Source organism: Hemicordylus capensis, chromosome 1 (assembly GCF_027244095.1).
Source record: "Hemicordylus capensis ecotype Gifberg chromosome 1, rHemCap1.1.pri, whole genome shotgun sequence".
Classification (NCBI taxonomy): Eukaryota; Metazoa; Chordata; class Lepidosauria; order Squamata; family Cordylidae; genus Hemicordylus; species Hemicordylus capensis.
The window spans coordinates 333983444-334000638 of record NC_069657.1 but is presented as its reverse complement, the minus strand read 5'-3'; the positions used below and the strand labels follow the sequence as shown (position 1 = coordinate 334000638).

The window sequence follows — 17195 nt, the reverse complement described above, 5'->3', positions numbered from 1 at the left end:
ATTCTTCTCCCTCTCACATAACATTAGAACTAGGGGTCATCACATGAAATTGAGTGCCAGGAAATTTAGGGTCAACAAACGGAAGTACTTTTTCACACAACGCATAATCACCTTGTGGAATTCTTTGCCACAAGATGTGGCATCAAACAACAAGTTGGATGGCTTTAAAAGGGGTATGGATAACTTCATGGAGGAGAGGTCTATCAATGGCTACTAGTCTGAGGGCTATAGGCCACCTCCAGCCTCAGAGGCAGGATGCCTCTGAGTACCAGTTGCAGAGGAGTAACAGCAGGAGCGAAGGCATGTCTTCAACTCCTGCCTGTAGACTTCAAGTGGCCCGTGGTGGGCCACTTTGTGAAACAGGATGCTGGACTAGATGGGCCTTGGGCCTGATCCAGCAGGGCTGTTCTTACATTCTTATGTCTGTGTAAATTTGGATTCAAAAATTCAGATTTTATCCAAAATAACCCCAAATCAGTAAAATTCGATAAAATCCAAATCAGATCCTTTTTTTAATTGGATCAGTAACATAGGAATTAATTCCAGAATATCAAAATTAATTTTGGAAATATTTCAGAATTTCAGAATTAGCAAAATGGAATAGAATTTTTTCCCATAGAGGTGAATGGGGATATCACCAAGAATCACTGGTTGGCCCTAGAACCAATAAACCTGCCAGAATTGTGGGGAAGGAGATCAGGGACCCCTGTCCCTGTAGCAAATCTGAAGATAATTGGTCAATCCCCTGGTTTTTGGTGAAGTTTTGGAACTTATGTCTTTAAAATGTTTTAAAATGGTGAACATAGAACATAGGAAGCTGCCATATACTGAGTCAGACTATAGGTCCATCTAGCTCAGTATTGTCTACACAGACTGGCAGCGGCTTCTCCAAGGTTGCAGGCAGGAATCTCGCTCAGCCCTATCCTGGAGATGCCAAGGAGGGAACTTGAAAACTTCTGCTCTTCCCAGAGCGGCTCCATCCCCTAAGGGGAAATATCTTACAGTGCTCACACATCAAGTCTCCCATCATATGCAACCAGGGAAGACCCTGCTTAGCTAAGGGGACAAGTCATGCTTGCTACCACAAGACCAGATCTCCTCTAAATCTGGCTTGTTTAAAGCAAGCACTTTACAAAAACCTCTGAAAAATGAGTATCCCTCTTGGGCCATAATTCCATCAGCATGTGGAGGAATTTGCCCTTTGCCTTCATGAAAAGAGGTAAAAGCATGGCCCTCCCCCCCACCCTTTATCAGGGGCGGATTTCCGCATAGGCAAAGTAAGCACTTGCATACAGTGGCAAATTTATATACTGTATCTTGCAAGGCAGACAGTGTCGGGGATGGAGTCCAGGGACGGGATGCAAAAGATGGGCCAGGGGGTGGCATGTGAGAGGGAGGGATGGAATGGAGAGCAAGCCAGCAAAACCTGGGGATCCATTCCCTTCCCTTCCTGAGCAGAGCCTGCAGAAGGTTGCTGGGTCAGGAGGCCAAGGGCTGCCTGGAACAGAAAGGAAGGGAGAAGAGAGGTGAATCTGGCCCAACACCAAGTAGATCGGCTGTTGTAGGCGGTGCACTCACTAGAAGGAAGAAGATCAAGCCTGCAGATCTGGCGTATTGTGCGCTAAATGCCTATCAGTTTGTATTCGAAAATCCCAAAGGATTTTTGCCTCCTCATTTTCTGTGACCTTCTCAATTGGATAATTCCACCAATTCTTGCATGCTGGTGATTTGTAATTCTTGCAAAAGTTCCAGTGGATCATTGCAGCAACTTTATTGTGTCTTTCCTTATAATCAGTCTGCGCGATTTTCTTACAACAACATACAAGGTGCTCAACTTCCTCATCCGCTTCCTTGCATAATCAGCACTTGCTGTCTTTCTGGGATTGTTGTTGTTGTTTACACAGTCAGACAGGTGTTATTGACTGGTTTATTTTATCCAGACTTCGAGTCCTTCCCAAGGACCTGAGATGGTTGAATTTTATTATCAATGTTGTTTATTATCAATGTTGTTTATTATCAATGTTATTATTATAGATATCATCGCAGAATATAGGCTGTTGTTGTTATCATTATTATTATTATTTTGATGTGGGTGTGGTGTGTTTTTGTAAGGAAACCATAACACAGAAGTTGGCTCCCCCCCCCCGCCCGCAATCACCTCTTGCGGGCATAAACCTGTCAACCTCTGTGACAGCTATGGAATGGTGGGATAACAGTGCTCTACAGCTACTCTCCGGGCCCTCTCTCTTTCTCTCCCTGCATCTCCTAGCAGCTGGTGCTGGCGAGAATGAAGAACAGCAGCGGGTGGGAAGGAAACCCCCAGCGCAAGAAGAGCCAAGGGGGCCGGCTAGGAGGAGACAGCATGTGGAGGGAGGGCAGGTGTTCCTGCAGACTTCTCCCTCCCCCAGCCCTGGTGTGCTGCTGCAGCACCGTAAGAGAACCAGGAAGTGCATGAGCATGAGAGAGGGCGAGGCGAGGCAAAGAGGGAAAGGCAGGGAGGGAGGGTGACTGGATGAGCCAGGCAGCCAGCTGGAGCTCTGGCCTGGGCCCAGCCTGCTCCCATGCCTGCTGCCCAGTTCTTTATACTGCTGCTGGCTGCCAGGGGTGAGGGACCAGAGGAGGAGAGGTGGGACTGGGCTGGACCTGAATGTCATTTTGGCAATTGGATGCATGTATATATTATTTATTTATTTATACATTTTATATTCCGCTCTTCCTTCAAGGGGCCCAAACCTACTTACCTAGGTTTCTCGTCACAACAACCCTGTGAAGTAGGTTAGGCTGAGAGAGAAGTGACTGGCCCAGAGTATCATGGCTGAATGGGGATTTGAACTCGGGTCTCCCCGGTCCTAGTCCAGCACTCTAGCCACTACACCACGCTGGCTCCTATATTAGTTTTTTCGTGTCAGGAGTTGGTCAGAGAGGAGCAGCAAATCCTCATTGCCTATGGGTGGCAAAAAGGTTAATCTGCCACTGCCCCTTAAATCTCCTGAATGGAGATATAACATGTGTTAATGGCAGGAATGCTGAGATGATACCATGGAAACTATCCCACACCCTCTCTTAAATACAATTGGGTTGCTGGGGAAAGCACACAACACTTATCCCAGCATAGGTTCTGTGGACAGTGGTTAGGGGGTTTCTACACAGAATTTTCAGGAGAAAGATTTGACTCTATAGTTCCCCTCATAGGCAATGTTCATAAAATTGCAAACAAACAAACAAACAAACACCCCAACCCACCACCAAATTTATTGGTGTCTCTCTGATGGTAACAAACATTTAGCAATGAAGAGAGACGGAGGGGTCACATGGGCACAGATGAATTGAGTCATCAAAGATTCCTCCATGGAGCAGGGGAGTGGACTAGAAGATCTCCAAGTACCCTTTCAACTCTAGGCCCATTCAAACATTACATTTAACACTCATACAAATGTTACGAGGTAAAGATCTGCACATAGGTACAGTCATTCAGCTGTTATGCTGAATACAGGTGCAAAAGTACATTTCCTATCTGTACCATGCATTTGAAGGGCCTATATCCAGGTTCAATTTTAAGGGACAGTCATTCACACACACATGTACAAGTGTACAGACAAGGTGAACCCAGGGGTTCCAAGTCAAAACTGTACAAAAGGGGCACTTCAAGAGAGACTGCCCCAAGGCTAAGGCTCAGGTGAACCTAGTTACCACTAGGAACTCAAAGCGGGTGGCAAACCCAAAGGGGTCACCTCCTTGTTTTGATGTGGAGGCTATTCCACCCAAGAGGTGAGAGAGTGTTTAGGTCAATGGCCAGCAAGTCACAGCATGGAGGGACACTGGTGCTATGATATCAGCCATAGACCCTTCGCTTGTCACAGCCCAGCAGCTTGCCCAGGCATCCCAAGTGCGGGCTATCGTCACCCAAGTCCAGGAGAAAATGCCTCTGGTGAAGCTACCTGTCCTTTGAGCTAGTCTATGGGAGAGAGGCCAGAGGGACTCTGGGACAGATTCACTATCAGTGGGAGGGGAATAAAGCTCCCAAGGGAGGAAATGTATTGGTCTTTGGGGGCAAGTTCCAAGACACACTGACAGAGACCCTCTCCCTTACACAGCACAATGGAGGCCCAAACAGAGCAGAAGACCGAGCAGGGTCTACATGCCAGGGAGTGCGTCTTTTGACTCAGAAGAACAGGTGCTGGTCCTCAGACCAGCTGGGACCAACAAACCCAAATGAGGAGATGTTGGGGAGGGAGTATCAAACTGCTTTAGAGGTATTAAAAACAGCCCTCAGTTTAAAACAGAAATCCCATCATTGAAGCCTCAGACATTAAAGGGACTGTCTCTCTGACCACTGATGCTTCTGAGAGGGGCATTGGGGCAGAGATGATGCTATTGGGTCCAGACCAGGCCCCTCATACGGGCATGGTCCTTAACCATAAGCAGTCAGTGGGGGAGAACCACTGGCTACAAGGAGCTCAACTCAAGAAAAAGAAGAGGAATATTGTGTATCCTTGTTACCAGGATATTTTGAAGACTCCACTGGAACCTGAAGGACTCTTGGGGAGGGCGGAGGTAAAAGGACAAGAGAGTCCAATTGTTATTTTGAAATGTATTGTGTATTACTATTTTGTTTGTATAGCTAGTAAGTTAGGAAGTTAAGTGTTCCCATCCCTTTTGAGACAGAAGCTGTTAACTCCTGTTTCCAGCTGCCTGTCTCAGTTTAAGGAGGCGCATGTAGTGATCAGTCTCCCCTCTCCCTAAAGAGTTAACAGGAAGGGAACCCTGTCTTGACTGACAGGCAGGTGAACTCCAGGGCTCAGCCAACCAACACATCAGGTGGGTGGGGCCAAGAAAGCTGTTGCCAGGAAGAAGGGAGTTTTTTGTTAGAAGAAACTAGGCTGGAGGTGCTGAGAAGGATATGCGGCCATGGAGTTTGGCTGCAGGAGAATAACTCCGCAGATCCTTGAAAGACAGGAGGGCAAGAAGCCTGAATTCTCATTTGGTGAGTTCAAGGCAAGGAGCCAGGGTTTATGGCTTTGGGAAGTTTTTTCCCTCTTCTGTGCATCTACTGAAGGTCCAGGAGACCTGCCCTCATTTCCATATGGCAGCCCTAATTCTACATGCCTTCTCTCAGTGACTGTGCATACACCTAACAGTTCTATGTTTAAAAAGTCATTCATTGGAGATATAATATTGCCATTGAGACAATACCCGCCCAGCCACCCAATGTAGGCAGTTGCACTAGAATTCTGCCGGCATCTACTCTGTGTTGTGCCCTAATTTGACAAGGAAGAACACATCTAAAGACTCTGGCCAGCACAGCAGTGAGTGGAGTGTGGAATGCTTGGTGTCCACCAACCTGGATGACTGTGTGACCCATTGTTTTTTCCATTGCATAGTATGAAGTCACCTGGGGTGTTGTGGCCTTTGACCCCTTTGTGCAAACAGCATCCTTCCTCTTTGTAGAAGACACTGCTACCACCTAGGGAGGGAAGTTAAGTCAGTACACAATTTCCCCCATAGTGCAAAGGAGATGGGACAACACTCTGCAGCCATGGCTGAATGAATGCTCTGCCTAGGGCCAAACTAGCTATGCAGGTAACCTGACCTGCATATTCCTAGTGGGTAGAGAGTGAGTGTCCTGGAATAACTTGTTGGAATATATCTCTGGTTGTGGGACAGGGAGTTCTTACTTGAGCATTGGCTTCTCCCCAACTTCTCAGTTTTCCCTTACAGACCCAACTGTAGTAGTGGAATTAAAGTTCCCAGTGGATGCTTCTGTCTAAATCCTGAGGCTGGGTACTCGTAAGCGGAGAAACACTTGGGAGAAACACTAAGTAGATTTTATCCTGGCTGGCTGGCTATGGGTTTTACAAAAACAGGAAGGCAAGTGGAGGGAGCAGAATTGCCACTAGTTTGGACTGAAGCTCGAAGGAACACCTTGCCTACTTGCCTAGACTGCTCCCAACCTCTTATTATATTCTTTTCAGTTCTAACACCATTCTTGCGTGTAACCTTCTTCCTCAAAGCATTCCAGCTCTTTCACACCAAGGTCGCCTATCCCCATGCTTAATTGTCATTTTTATCTTGACCATCTCTTACATTCTTGCATGTTATCACATTTATCACCCCTGTCTGATCTTGTCTGTATCACTGGTACAATGTCACTACTGTCTCATTTGATACTACTTGATCTACAAAGTGATGGTCACAGGTCCTTCCTTTGCCTTCCAGAGTGCAATCTTTTTTTAAAAGGGAGGGGAGGAGTAACAGAAAGATCCCTGTAAACATGGAGAGGGAAATAAAGAAAAATTTTAAGATGATTATTTAAGAACTCTGTATTTCTGTTCTTCCATTTTATTCATTTTCCAAGATGATGGGGTGAGCGGGAAGTCTTCTCACAGCTAAATTGGAGGTTGTAGCAGGAGAATTTCTGATTAATTCTATTTCAGTCTCTTGCCTGTTGGCACATTAATATCTCTGGCGTACTACTATAGTAGTAGGCCAGAAATAGAAAAATTCAAAGGAAAACATATTTGCTGGGCTTTGCTTTGTTTATTCCTGTTGGGATTCGGAGAGCACAATTAAGTTAGTAATTGTAACTTAAAAGCAGTCTTCAGCTTTTCCATGAAACAAGAAAAATGTCTCTTCACTTCAGATAATGAATATATAGCATACAGAGTGCAAACTATACACTAGGGGTCACTGTTATGATAAAATAAAAATCTAGATGTTAAAGGCAGCTGGCAGCAGTTCATTAGCTCACTCATCATGGTGACAGAAAATGAAACATTTAGACAAAACTGAAATACAAGCAAGATGATTTTGATTAGTCACTTAATAACATCTAGCCAAGACACCTCAAATTATTGCACTTCTAACTTCTAAATGCTGCTTTTTACTATTGAGGTACACACACACTTCAAAAAGTTATTTTTTCCAAGCACACACTCCTGGTTTAGCATAGGTTTAGCCACCCCAGGAGGAAACCTAATATGCTAAACAATAAAAAGCTGTTTGGACAGCTGGCCAACAGCGGACTTAGCCACACCCACCAAAGTGCCAAGTAACTCCTCAGTTACTCTTCTATTAGGTTGTATCAAAGATGAATGGGGTACATATGAAAGTACCTTGGAAATATAAAATGTCATTCCACAATTCACAAATGTTAATTTCGTAGCAGGGACTCCTGTGGTCAAGTTGGTGGTAGGCTGACCATGTTAAATAGTCATTCAAATAGTTATATAAAATAATTCAGTACTCAAAAAAATGCCGTTCCCTGCTTCCCAACATACAATGAACAAAGAGAAGCTGAGCAGAGAGAAAAAATTAGATTTCAATGAGAAAATATGATACTAAATCCATGAAAACAAGGGAGAAAGTGGTCAGAGTACATAATCAAGTTGCCATATTTTGTAGCTGCTTAACATGGCTTCCTCCTTGTGATGTGCCGTTCATCTCTAGCAATCCACTACAAGAAGGAACCCCTGTTGCTTTGCTAACCACAAATGTGAGCTTGCATGTGATTCAGAGACAGAAGGCTTTTCCACCTGGTGAAACATAGGAAAACATAGGAAACTGCCATATACTGAGTCAGACCATTGGTCTATCTAGCTCAGTATTGTCTTCACAGACTGGCAGCAGCTTCTCCAAGGCTGCAGGCAGGAATCTCTCTCAGCCCTATCTTGGCGAAGCCAGGGAGGGAACTTGAAACCTTCTGCTCTTCCCAGAGCAGCTTCATCCCCTGAGGAGAATATCTTGCAGTGACAAGTCTTCTATTCATATACTAAATATGCTCATTAGCTAGTATAGAAAATAGGTCTGGGCCAAGTTCTTTTATATTGGTGACCACGTTTGATCTGGACGCAATGAAGAAAGGAGATCAAACTACTCAAAAGGGTTCAATGGGCTTTATTGAGTATAAAGACTAACAACATAATTTAGCAAAGCAGAAAGCAGAACCCTCTATCATTAGCAACAGTATTTAAACAGAACATCCTAACCAGTACCAATATTCACCCGTGTGCCTAACTAACATATGTGTGTGCATTAAATCTTCCTAAAGGCTAATACATTTCAGCTACAGGCAGAAAAGACGGGGGGAAGAGAGAGGCTGAGGACTGGCATGGTTTTGAGGAGATTAGTTGAGGATAAGAAGTGGGGAAGGAGAAGGGAGCAGGGAAAGGATGAAGGGAATTCCAAGGCTTGTAAAGAAGCAGCATATTTACCAGGAACAGAGGCTTGAAAGCAGAGGATCACTTCAGTTGAAGGAGTGAGGCGCTTGGCGGAGACAGGAGTTGTTGCAGTGCTTAGATCACGCAGCTTGGGCAGCAAAACTCAGGCATTGCTGTAGTTTCTGTTCATGAACAGAATTCCTGCTTTGCCCCGCGGCTTAGCAGCAAACCCTGGGATCCTGTGAGCAGCCTTTTGCTGTAGGCCAAAGATTGCTGAACTCTCTGTCTAAAGCCTCATTCTTTATAGTGTTTTTCTCTTTGATCCTTGAATAGAATCTATTCAAAATCTCCTCTTTTCCTGGGTGTCCAAAAAGGTGACAATTCGCTGCTACCTTCTGAACAAAATCTTAATTATTCAGGATATTCGCCAGTCCAGAGAGATCTCTGAATCTCATCTTCTGTAAACTGCGCGCTCAGAAAGGGAGGGGTGGGGAGCATTGCCCAAGGCAAATCTGCACTTGAGAGCCACAATGGCATCTTCCCAAAAGGTGTTAAAAAGTCAGCAGTTAGTAACAGGATTCAGGATATTCTGTGTGAGACAGCTTGTGTACCTCTACCCAGTGTTTAATTGAAAACAAGAGAATATTTAAAGTATACATGAAAAGGTGTGTGAGAGATTTGTAGCATTGGTGAGGTGAGGATTAAAATCTACAGGCATTTACTGTGTATGCATTTGGCTATGTTGAATTTCTCTAGAGAGCAATTGATAACGATTAACTCTGGCTTCTTGCAGGGAAGGGGGAAGATCAGCCTCTGGCAGACTCTTCCATAGACATAGTGAGTCAGATGCATTTTAGCATATGAGTAGCCCAGGCCCAAGCCTTTGTGTTCACCCATTTTACAAAACAATGCTGGATTCCTCCTGCTCCAGAGAGCAGTTTGACCTGGGTGCCAGTTCACCTCGAGTTCAGGTATCATTTCTTAATAAACTGAAATCAGACAGGCCTATATTTCACCATACTTCTGAGTTGGTACCTCTGGTTCTGATATGTTATAGACCGTTCATAACAAGACCCTGCTTAGCTATGGGACAAGTCATGCTTGCTACCACAAGACTAGCTCTCCTCTCTGCAAGTGGATCTCTACAAGTGAATCTATGACACAAAAGAAATTCTGGGAGCAGGTTTCAGCAGGATCCATGAAGCTGCTTGTTCGTGTGGATTGTACAAAAGAGGAGATACAAGGTGAGGGAAATCAAGAAAAAGAGAACAAGATTCCCCTTGGTATCACCCCATGAAATGATACTGGACTTCTTTAACCAATAATGACCAAATGGAGCTGCTAACTAATATCATAGGTGAAGCCACCTTCTCCTGAGGCAGACCATTGGTCAGTCTTGGTCACCAAGTGTTGAGAAGTTTCAGGGGAGTGCTACTCTTACTTCCTTAGGAGAAGATGTCACTGGGGGCTTAGGGTATCTTTGTAATATTTTGTTTGTTTGCCAATATATGAGTTGACCGTTAGATGGAGTTGAATAGGCTTGAATAGGTTGAGCATTAGATAGCAGTGCACTCATAAAAGCAACCACAGATTATATAGATCCCCAGATTACATAGATCCCTAAAGAGACATCCCGGCACCCTAACATGCCTTCAGTTAGCTTCCAGCTCTGTCACTCTGTCCAGCTGTGTCTCTCTCAACATGTCCATTCTGTCTCTGTCTCACCCAGAAAACTGCCTGTCTGCAATTTTTTATTTTTATTTTACAGTGACCATACATACATCCTTAGCTGAAGTGGCAAAGAGTCACCATTTTCCCCATTCACAGAGGTTTCTGCAGAATTTTCCATTATTAATCCTTCATTCAAGGACATCTACTAGTCATTATCTTATGTTTCTATTTCTCTCAGTCATTAAGAGATGTTAGCATTCCTTTGTCAGGTGTCTGAGCAAATATCAGCTTAGGGCAAGACCCTAGTGAGGGGCCACGTGCAATATTTAGACCTGTAAAATCAGTGTCGACATTGACTGGCAGCAGTTCACCAGGGTTTCAGACAGGGGTCCATCCCAGCCCTACCTGGGAATACCAAGGTCTGGACCTTTCTGTATTCAAAGCATGAATTCCACCACTGAGCTACATACACCCCACTCCCCCGCTTCCCAAAGGCACCATGGCAAGCATGGCATAACCACTTCCAGAAGCAGTTCATTGCCAGTCGCCACTTGAAGTGAATTGTGTGCTGCCCTGCCCCCTTGCTGGCCCCAGCCCCTGGGTGAGCCTAAGGCTGATATAAACCCACCCTCTCCTCCCCAGCCCTGCCTGCCAGGCCAGACGCTAACACTGCCACTGCTCCTCTTCTCCCTCATCTTGTGCAACAGCAGCAGCAGCAAGAGTAGGCAGGGGCCAGCAAAGCTGGGTGCATGCTGCCCACTCTTGCCACCACTGCTGCACCATCAACCAACTCACTCTCTCCTGCTGTCTCTCCGCTCCAGTGTTAAAAGCAGACAAGCTTGGTGCTGGAAGGGAGAGTGTGGCAGCAACGAGTGACAGGGAGTGGCAACACGGGAGGCATACATGCTGCCTGATACAACAAACAACAGCACATGCCAGTCGCAGTGGCAAGAGACAAAGCACACATCCAGAAGATGAGGGGGAAGAGGGGTGGTGTCCATGTTGGCCTCTGGGCTGGTGGGTGTGGCTGACGAGGGAGTGTGTCCAGAAATGGGAACTCCAGAAAAAGACCAGAGGTGGCAGCGGCAGCTAGCTAGTGGGTGACGCCCACAGTGTGGGGGTGGGTGGACTGCCTGAACATGCTGCTGCACCATGGCGCACTTGCCTGAGGCTGACACCTTACCCCACCTCAAAAGGAGGCCACCCCAGGCTCATTCTCGAATTAGTATCATGGTTCACACCATTACAAATTAAGCTTATTCATGGGATTCAACAGCAAGAGGACAGTAAGAACTGCCTATCTGGAACAGTTAAGTCTAAAACATGATGCCAAGATGATAACAACAACAACAACAACAACAACAACAACAACAAGAAGCAAATTTACTGGGAACAGCCTATATTCTACGACAATATCTATAATAATAACAACAACAATGTTGATAATAAAATTTAGCCATCCCAGGTCCTTGGGAAGGACTCAATGTCTGGATAAAACAAACCAGTCAATAACACCTGTCTGACTGTGTAAACAGGGGAAAATAATAATAATAATAATAATAATAATAATAATAATAATAATAATAATAATAGTCCCAGTCAGAAATCGAATCACTGCTAAACACTGTCCGTATATTCAGTAGCGATACTAATAGCAGATGAAGTGATGCAACACTTATTAACTAACAGACAGCTTCCAGTTGAACAGAAAGGAAATTGCCCAAATACCAGAGGCAGGGGCGTATTTAGGGTGGGGCAGGCAGGGCACATGCCCCGGGTGCCACTTGAAGGAGGGTGCCGTTTTTTTAAATTAGAAAAATGGCTGCCAAAAACAAAATGGCCACCACTCATGCTCAAGTGGCCTCTGTGAGGCTCTAGGCCATGCCAGGCCTCACAGAGTCCATTTGAGCATGAGCGGTGGCCATTTTGTTATCAGCGGCTATTTTAAAAAAAAATTAAATATGGCCACCGCACATGCTCAAATGGTCCATGTGTGAGGCCCTAGAGGCCAGTGGGGGGAGGGGGGACCTTTGCAGACCCCCCGCCCAACGGCCTTTAGGAAGGCCCCCGCCCAAAGGGACTATATATATTTTTTTTTAAAAAAAAAAATGTAATATAATCTAAGTCACTGTACACATATTCAGATATGCGACTTGTATGTGACCTTCAGACTTGTATTTTTCAGCTGATATAATGGTAAAGTTATCTGAAAGATGAGTTTCAGATGTTTGGACAGGGGGCGCAATTTCAGTGCTTGCCCTAGGCGCTATTTTCCCTAGATACACCTCTGACCAGAGGCACAAAAGACCAGCTGCTGATTGACAAAATGATTTTAGAAAATTGCAAGAGAAGAAAAACCAATCTAAGTGTTGCATGGATTGACTACAAGAAAGCCTTCGACTCATTGCCTCACACATGGATACTAAAATGTTTAGAAACAACTGGTGTCAGCAAAAACATTCAGATATTTATTTAAAAAGCAATGAGCATGTGGAATACACAGTTAACAATCAATGGCGAGGCACTTGGACAGGTTAGCATTAGAAGAGGCATTTTCCAAGGGGACTCACTATCCCCTCTGTTGTTTATAATCGCCATGTCCCCACTTTCACAAATACTCAACAAAACAGGCCTCGGATACCAAACATCTAAAACATCAAGTAAAATCAACCATCTGCTGTACATGGACGATCTGAAGTTGTATGGAAAGTCCCAGTCAGAAATTGAATCACTGCTAAACACTGTCCATATATTCAGTAGCAACATAGCAATGGAGTTTGGACTAGACAAGTGTGCTGCATTAATAATGAACAGAGGGAAAATAAGAAAAACAGAAGGAACAGAACTGCCCAATGGAAGCAACATGAAGAATCTGGAAGAGAAAGAACATTACAAATACTTGGGCATTCTCCAGGCTGATAACATCGCACACACTGAAGTTAAAAGAAAAATTGGAAGTTAATACATCAGCAGAGCTAGAAAAATCCTAAAGTCCAAACTCAATGGCGGGAACACCATACCAGCCATAAACACCTGGGCTATACCTGTTATCAGATACAGTGCAGGAGTAATAGACTCGACCCATGCAGAGATAGAGACGCTAGATCGTAAGACCAGGAAAATCATGACCATCAATCATGCTCTGCACCCCCGCAGTGATGTCGATAGGCTATACCTCCCTCGCAGCTCAGGTGGAAGAGGAATGCTGCAAGTCCATCGAACAGTAGAGGAGGAGAAAAGAGGCCTTGAAGAATATATCAAGGACAGTGAAGGAGATGCACTTAAAATGGTCAAGAACGAGAAACTATTCAACACCAATGAAACAAAGCAGGCCTACAAGAAAGAACAAGTCAAGAACCGAGCAGAAAAATGGAAAAATAAGCCACTGCATGGTCAATATTTGCACAATATAAGTGGAAAATCAGTCATCACCAAGACTTGGCAATGGCTTAAGAATGGCAACTTGAAGAAAGAAACAGAGGGTTTTAATACTGGCTGCACAAGAACAGGCACTTAGAACAAATGCAATAAGAGCAAAAGTAGAAAAGTCAACAACAAGCAGCAAGTGCCGCCTTTGTAAAGAAGCAGATGAAACCGTGGACCACCTAATCAGCTATTGTAAAAAGATCGCATAGACTGACTACAAACAAAGGCATGAGAAAGTAGCAGGGATGATACACTGGAACATCTGCAAAAAATACAAGCTACCTGTAGCCAAAGATTGGTGGGACCATAAAATTGAAAAAGTGGTAGAAAATGAAGATGTAAAAATATTATGGGACTTCTGACTACAAACAGACAAACATCTGCCACACAATACACCAGATATAACTGTAGTCGAGAAGAAAGAAAAACAAGTCAAAATAATCGACATAGCAATACCAGGGGATAGCAGAATGGATGAAAAAATAACAAAATACAAAGATCTACAAGTTGAAATTGAAAGGCTGTGGCAGAAAAAGACCAAAATAATCCCAATGGTAATTGGAGCCTTGGGTGCAGTTCCAAAAAACCTTGAAGAGCACCTCAACACCATAGGGGCCACAGAAATCACCATCAGCCAATTACAAAATGCAACTTTACTGGGAATAGCCTATATTCTGCGATGATGTCTATAATAACAGCAACAACATTGACAATAAAATTCTGGCATCCCAGGTCCTTGGGAAGGACTTGATGTCTGGGTAAAACAAACCAGTCAATAACACCTGTCTGACTGTGTAAATAAATAATAATAATATAATATACTAGTGACCTTAAGGCTCTCCCCAGTGTTGTCATTCTAATGACGATGAAATGCTTTACCAGAACTGCTTTACTAAAGTCTATCTAGTCCAGTCTCCACTCACCAATCAGCCAAACGGATACCTTTGGACATTCACAGGTAGGCCATCCTCCTGACCTTTGCCTTCAAGCCTCTGGTACTCAGGTATAAAGCTTCTTAATACGGCTGCCATAGTTCCAATAGCCATTCGCAGAATTATGCTCCATATATTTGCCTATATTCCTTTTAAACTCGGTTCTTCTTCAGGAACTTTCAGAGCAGCTACCTACTCAAGAAACCTCTCAGTCCTCTTTTCCCCCCTTTCTCAAATAGTGCACTGATTTCTTAGATTCACCATATTTTAGTCATATTTGTAAGCAAAGTCTCCTTCTCCAATGGTTAACCATCTGTTGTTCTACACACTAGAACCCTATTCATGTTTGGTTTAACACATATAGAATCTGTGTCCAGTGTATGAGTGTACAGACCTGCATGAATGTACAGTTATTCACACATTATCTTCAATGCATGTACAGAAGTAAGCTTCCTGTCAGTACCTTGCATTTGAGGAGCCATGTGCAGTACCAAAGTTCACTTGAAAATGAATGTCTGTAGAATCATTCACACCAAAGCATGTACAGACACCTGTATGCTTATGCAATGTAATGTCTGGAATTTGAGTTGTCTTTGGTCCAGAGGCGTATCTAGGGAAAATAGCACCTAGGGCAAGCATTGAAATTGCGCCCCCTGACCAAACATCTGACACCCATCTTTCAGATAACTTTACCATAATATCAGCTGAAAAATACAAGTCTGAAGGTCACATGCAAGTCACATATCTGAATATAAGTTATATATATATATATATATATATATATATATATATATATATATATATATATAAAACACCTGTAGCCCCTTTGGGGGGCTTCCTAAAGGCCATTGGAGGGGGTCTGCAAAGATTCCACCTTCCCCCTGCTGGCCTCTAGGGCCTCACAGGGTCCATTTGAGCATGTGTGCTGGCCATTAATATATATATATATATATATATATATATATATATATATATATATATTTATTTATTTATTTATTTTTTTAAATGGCAGCTGAAAACAAAATGGCCACCACCCCTGCTCAAAAGGCCTCTGTGAGGCCTGGTATGGCCTAGGGCCTCACGGAGGCCATTTGAGCATGCACAGTGGCCATTTTGTTTTCAGCAGCCATTTTAAAAAAATTAATTTTAAGAAATGGCGCCCCCCTTCTAGTGGCGCCCGATGCATGTGCCCTGCCTGCCCCACCATAGATACACCCCTGCTTTGGTCAAAGAGCTGAAGCACAGAGCTTACAGGGTCAAGTGCCCCTTACCAGTAGAGGTCCAGACCAGTATTCTTCCCTCTATTGCTTTTAATGGCATCTAGAAAGCATAGTAGGCTAGACTTCTGTTATAGCGGTGCTTAAAATGCAAGTGGCTTCTGCTGGTAGCTCTGACTAGTAGCTCTAACTGAGTGGAGGCCCTTAGTATGCTCTGGGTCAAGCACTCCAAGGATTGCTCACCTACAACTTTGATACAGAACACGTGTTCTTCCACTGCAGAAATTCACAGTGTATTAAAAGCGCTAGCTATGTTGTCTATTCCACAGCCTTTCCTTCTCTCACTTGTATGATGAATCACAGAAAGACAAGCGTGTCAGCATGAATTTCCCATGGTCCATCTTAAGCAGAAATTTGTCACAATGATAATGTTCATGTTTAACGTTCCACCGTGAACAGATCACTCCTTGTTTTCCTGACTCAGCGGCGTAACCTGTCTAAGGCCTGCTCTCTGATTATTCGGGACATGCTTCCTGTTTTGTTTCCTCTAAAGTTTTGTGGTTCATGATGTTTTTGCACATCTTCATGTGGCACATCCTGCCCAGGGATTTCTTATCATCAGTGTTGACAATGTGTTTTGTCAGCTGCACCTTCTTGTTCTGTCTCCAACTAAGAGAGACTTCTCTTGCATTACTGTTAAGTGATACCACTTTATTCTTTTCTGTGAAACAGCTTTTGTCATTCTCTTTGGTCTTTCACAATTTTGCCTTTCACCACATTAAATGACATGTGGATACTGGAAATGAAAAGTGTTTCTGCCCCCTTCCTACTAGAATAAACATGTTCAAATGTTAGGTTCTTTTCTCATGTGAGCATCTGTTTTTCAAGAATAATTCTTCCAAAGTAGGAACCTTTCACTCCATTGGTGAAGGAGGAGAACAGGTCTTGTGGTAGCAAGCATGACTTGTTCCCTTAGCTAAGCATGGTCCACCCTGGTTGCATTTGAATGGGAGACTTGATGTGTGAGCACTGTAAGATATTCCCCTCAGGGGATGGAGTGGTTGTGGGAAGAGCAGAAGGTTTCAAGTTCTCTCCCTGGCTTCTCCAAGATAGGGCTGAGAGAGATTCCTGCCTGCAACCTTGGAGAAGTTGCTGCCAGTCTGTGAAGACAATGCTGAGCTAGATAGACCAATGGTGACTCAGTATATGGCAGCTTCCTATGTTCCTTCCTATGTTCCTATGTTCTCAGGGGCATAGCAAAGTTGGAGTGGGCCCAGAGACAAGATTTTAAAATGGGCCCCTCACTGATATACTCACACAAACACACTTCACAATATATAATGCACTCACACTCACATCCCCATTATGAATACGGTGAATATCTAGTTCACATTGAATCGAGTTCACAGGGGTGGATCCAGCAGGAAATTACAGGGGGTGCAACACCCCCCCCCCCATATAAATATTGGGGCTTGGATTTTCTCTCTCCTGCAAATACACTATGCCAGGGGGTGTCAAACTAAAATTGGGTGGAGGGCCAGATTAGATTCTGATGCACCTCTGGTGAGCCACATATAGCCCTGTGCCCACCTCACGCCAACTATCTTCCTCCTTCTTTCTCTGCTCTCTCTCATTCCTTTTCTCCCCCCACCCCTTAAATTAGCTGAATTCACTACTTTTTACACTAAAATACATTCAGGGAAAGATTGATTGATTTTTTTTCTCTAGAAGAAATTCGGAACATACCTGCTAATACCAGCTTTTGCATGGAAAATCCTATCATTTTTCCTCTC

General features: G+C 44.0%; 1 protein-coding gene across 1 annotated transcript in view; it reads right to left on the bottom strand.

Moving 5' to 3' along the window:
* Window positions 1–14299, bottom strand: part of CCN6 (cellular communication network factor 6) — a 41519-nt gene extending 27220 nt beyond the window's left edge. The window contains exon 1 of the mRNA XM_053282774.1: window positions 14196–14299. Coding sequence (XP_053138749.1) covers window positions 14196–14299 — 104 coding nt within the window. The remainder of the gene's footprint in view (window positions 1–14195) is intronic.
* Between the last annotated feature and the right edge of the window lie 2896 nt (window positions 14300–17195).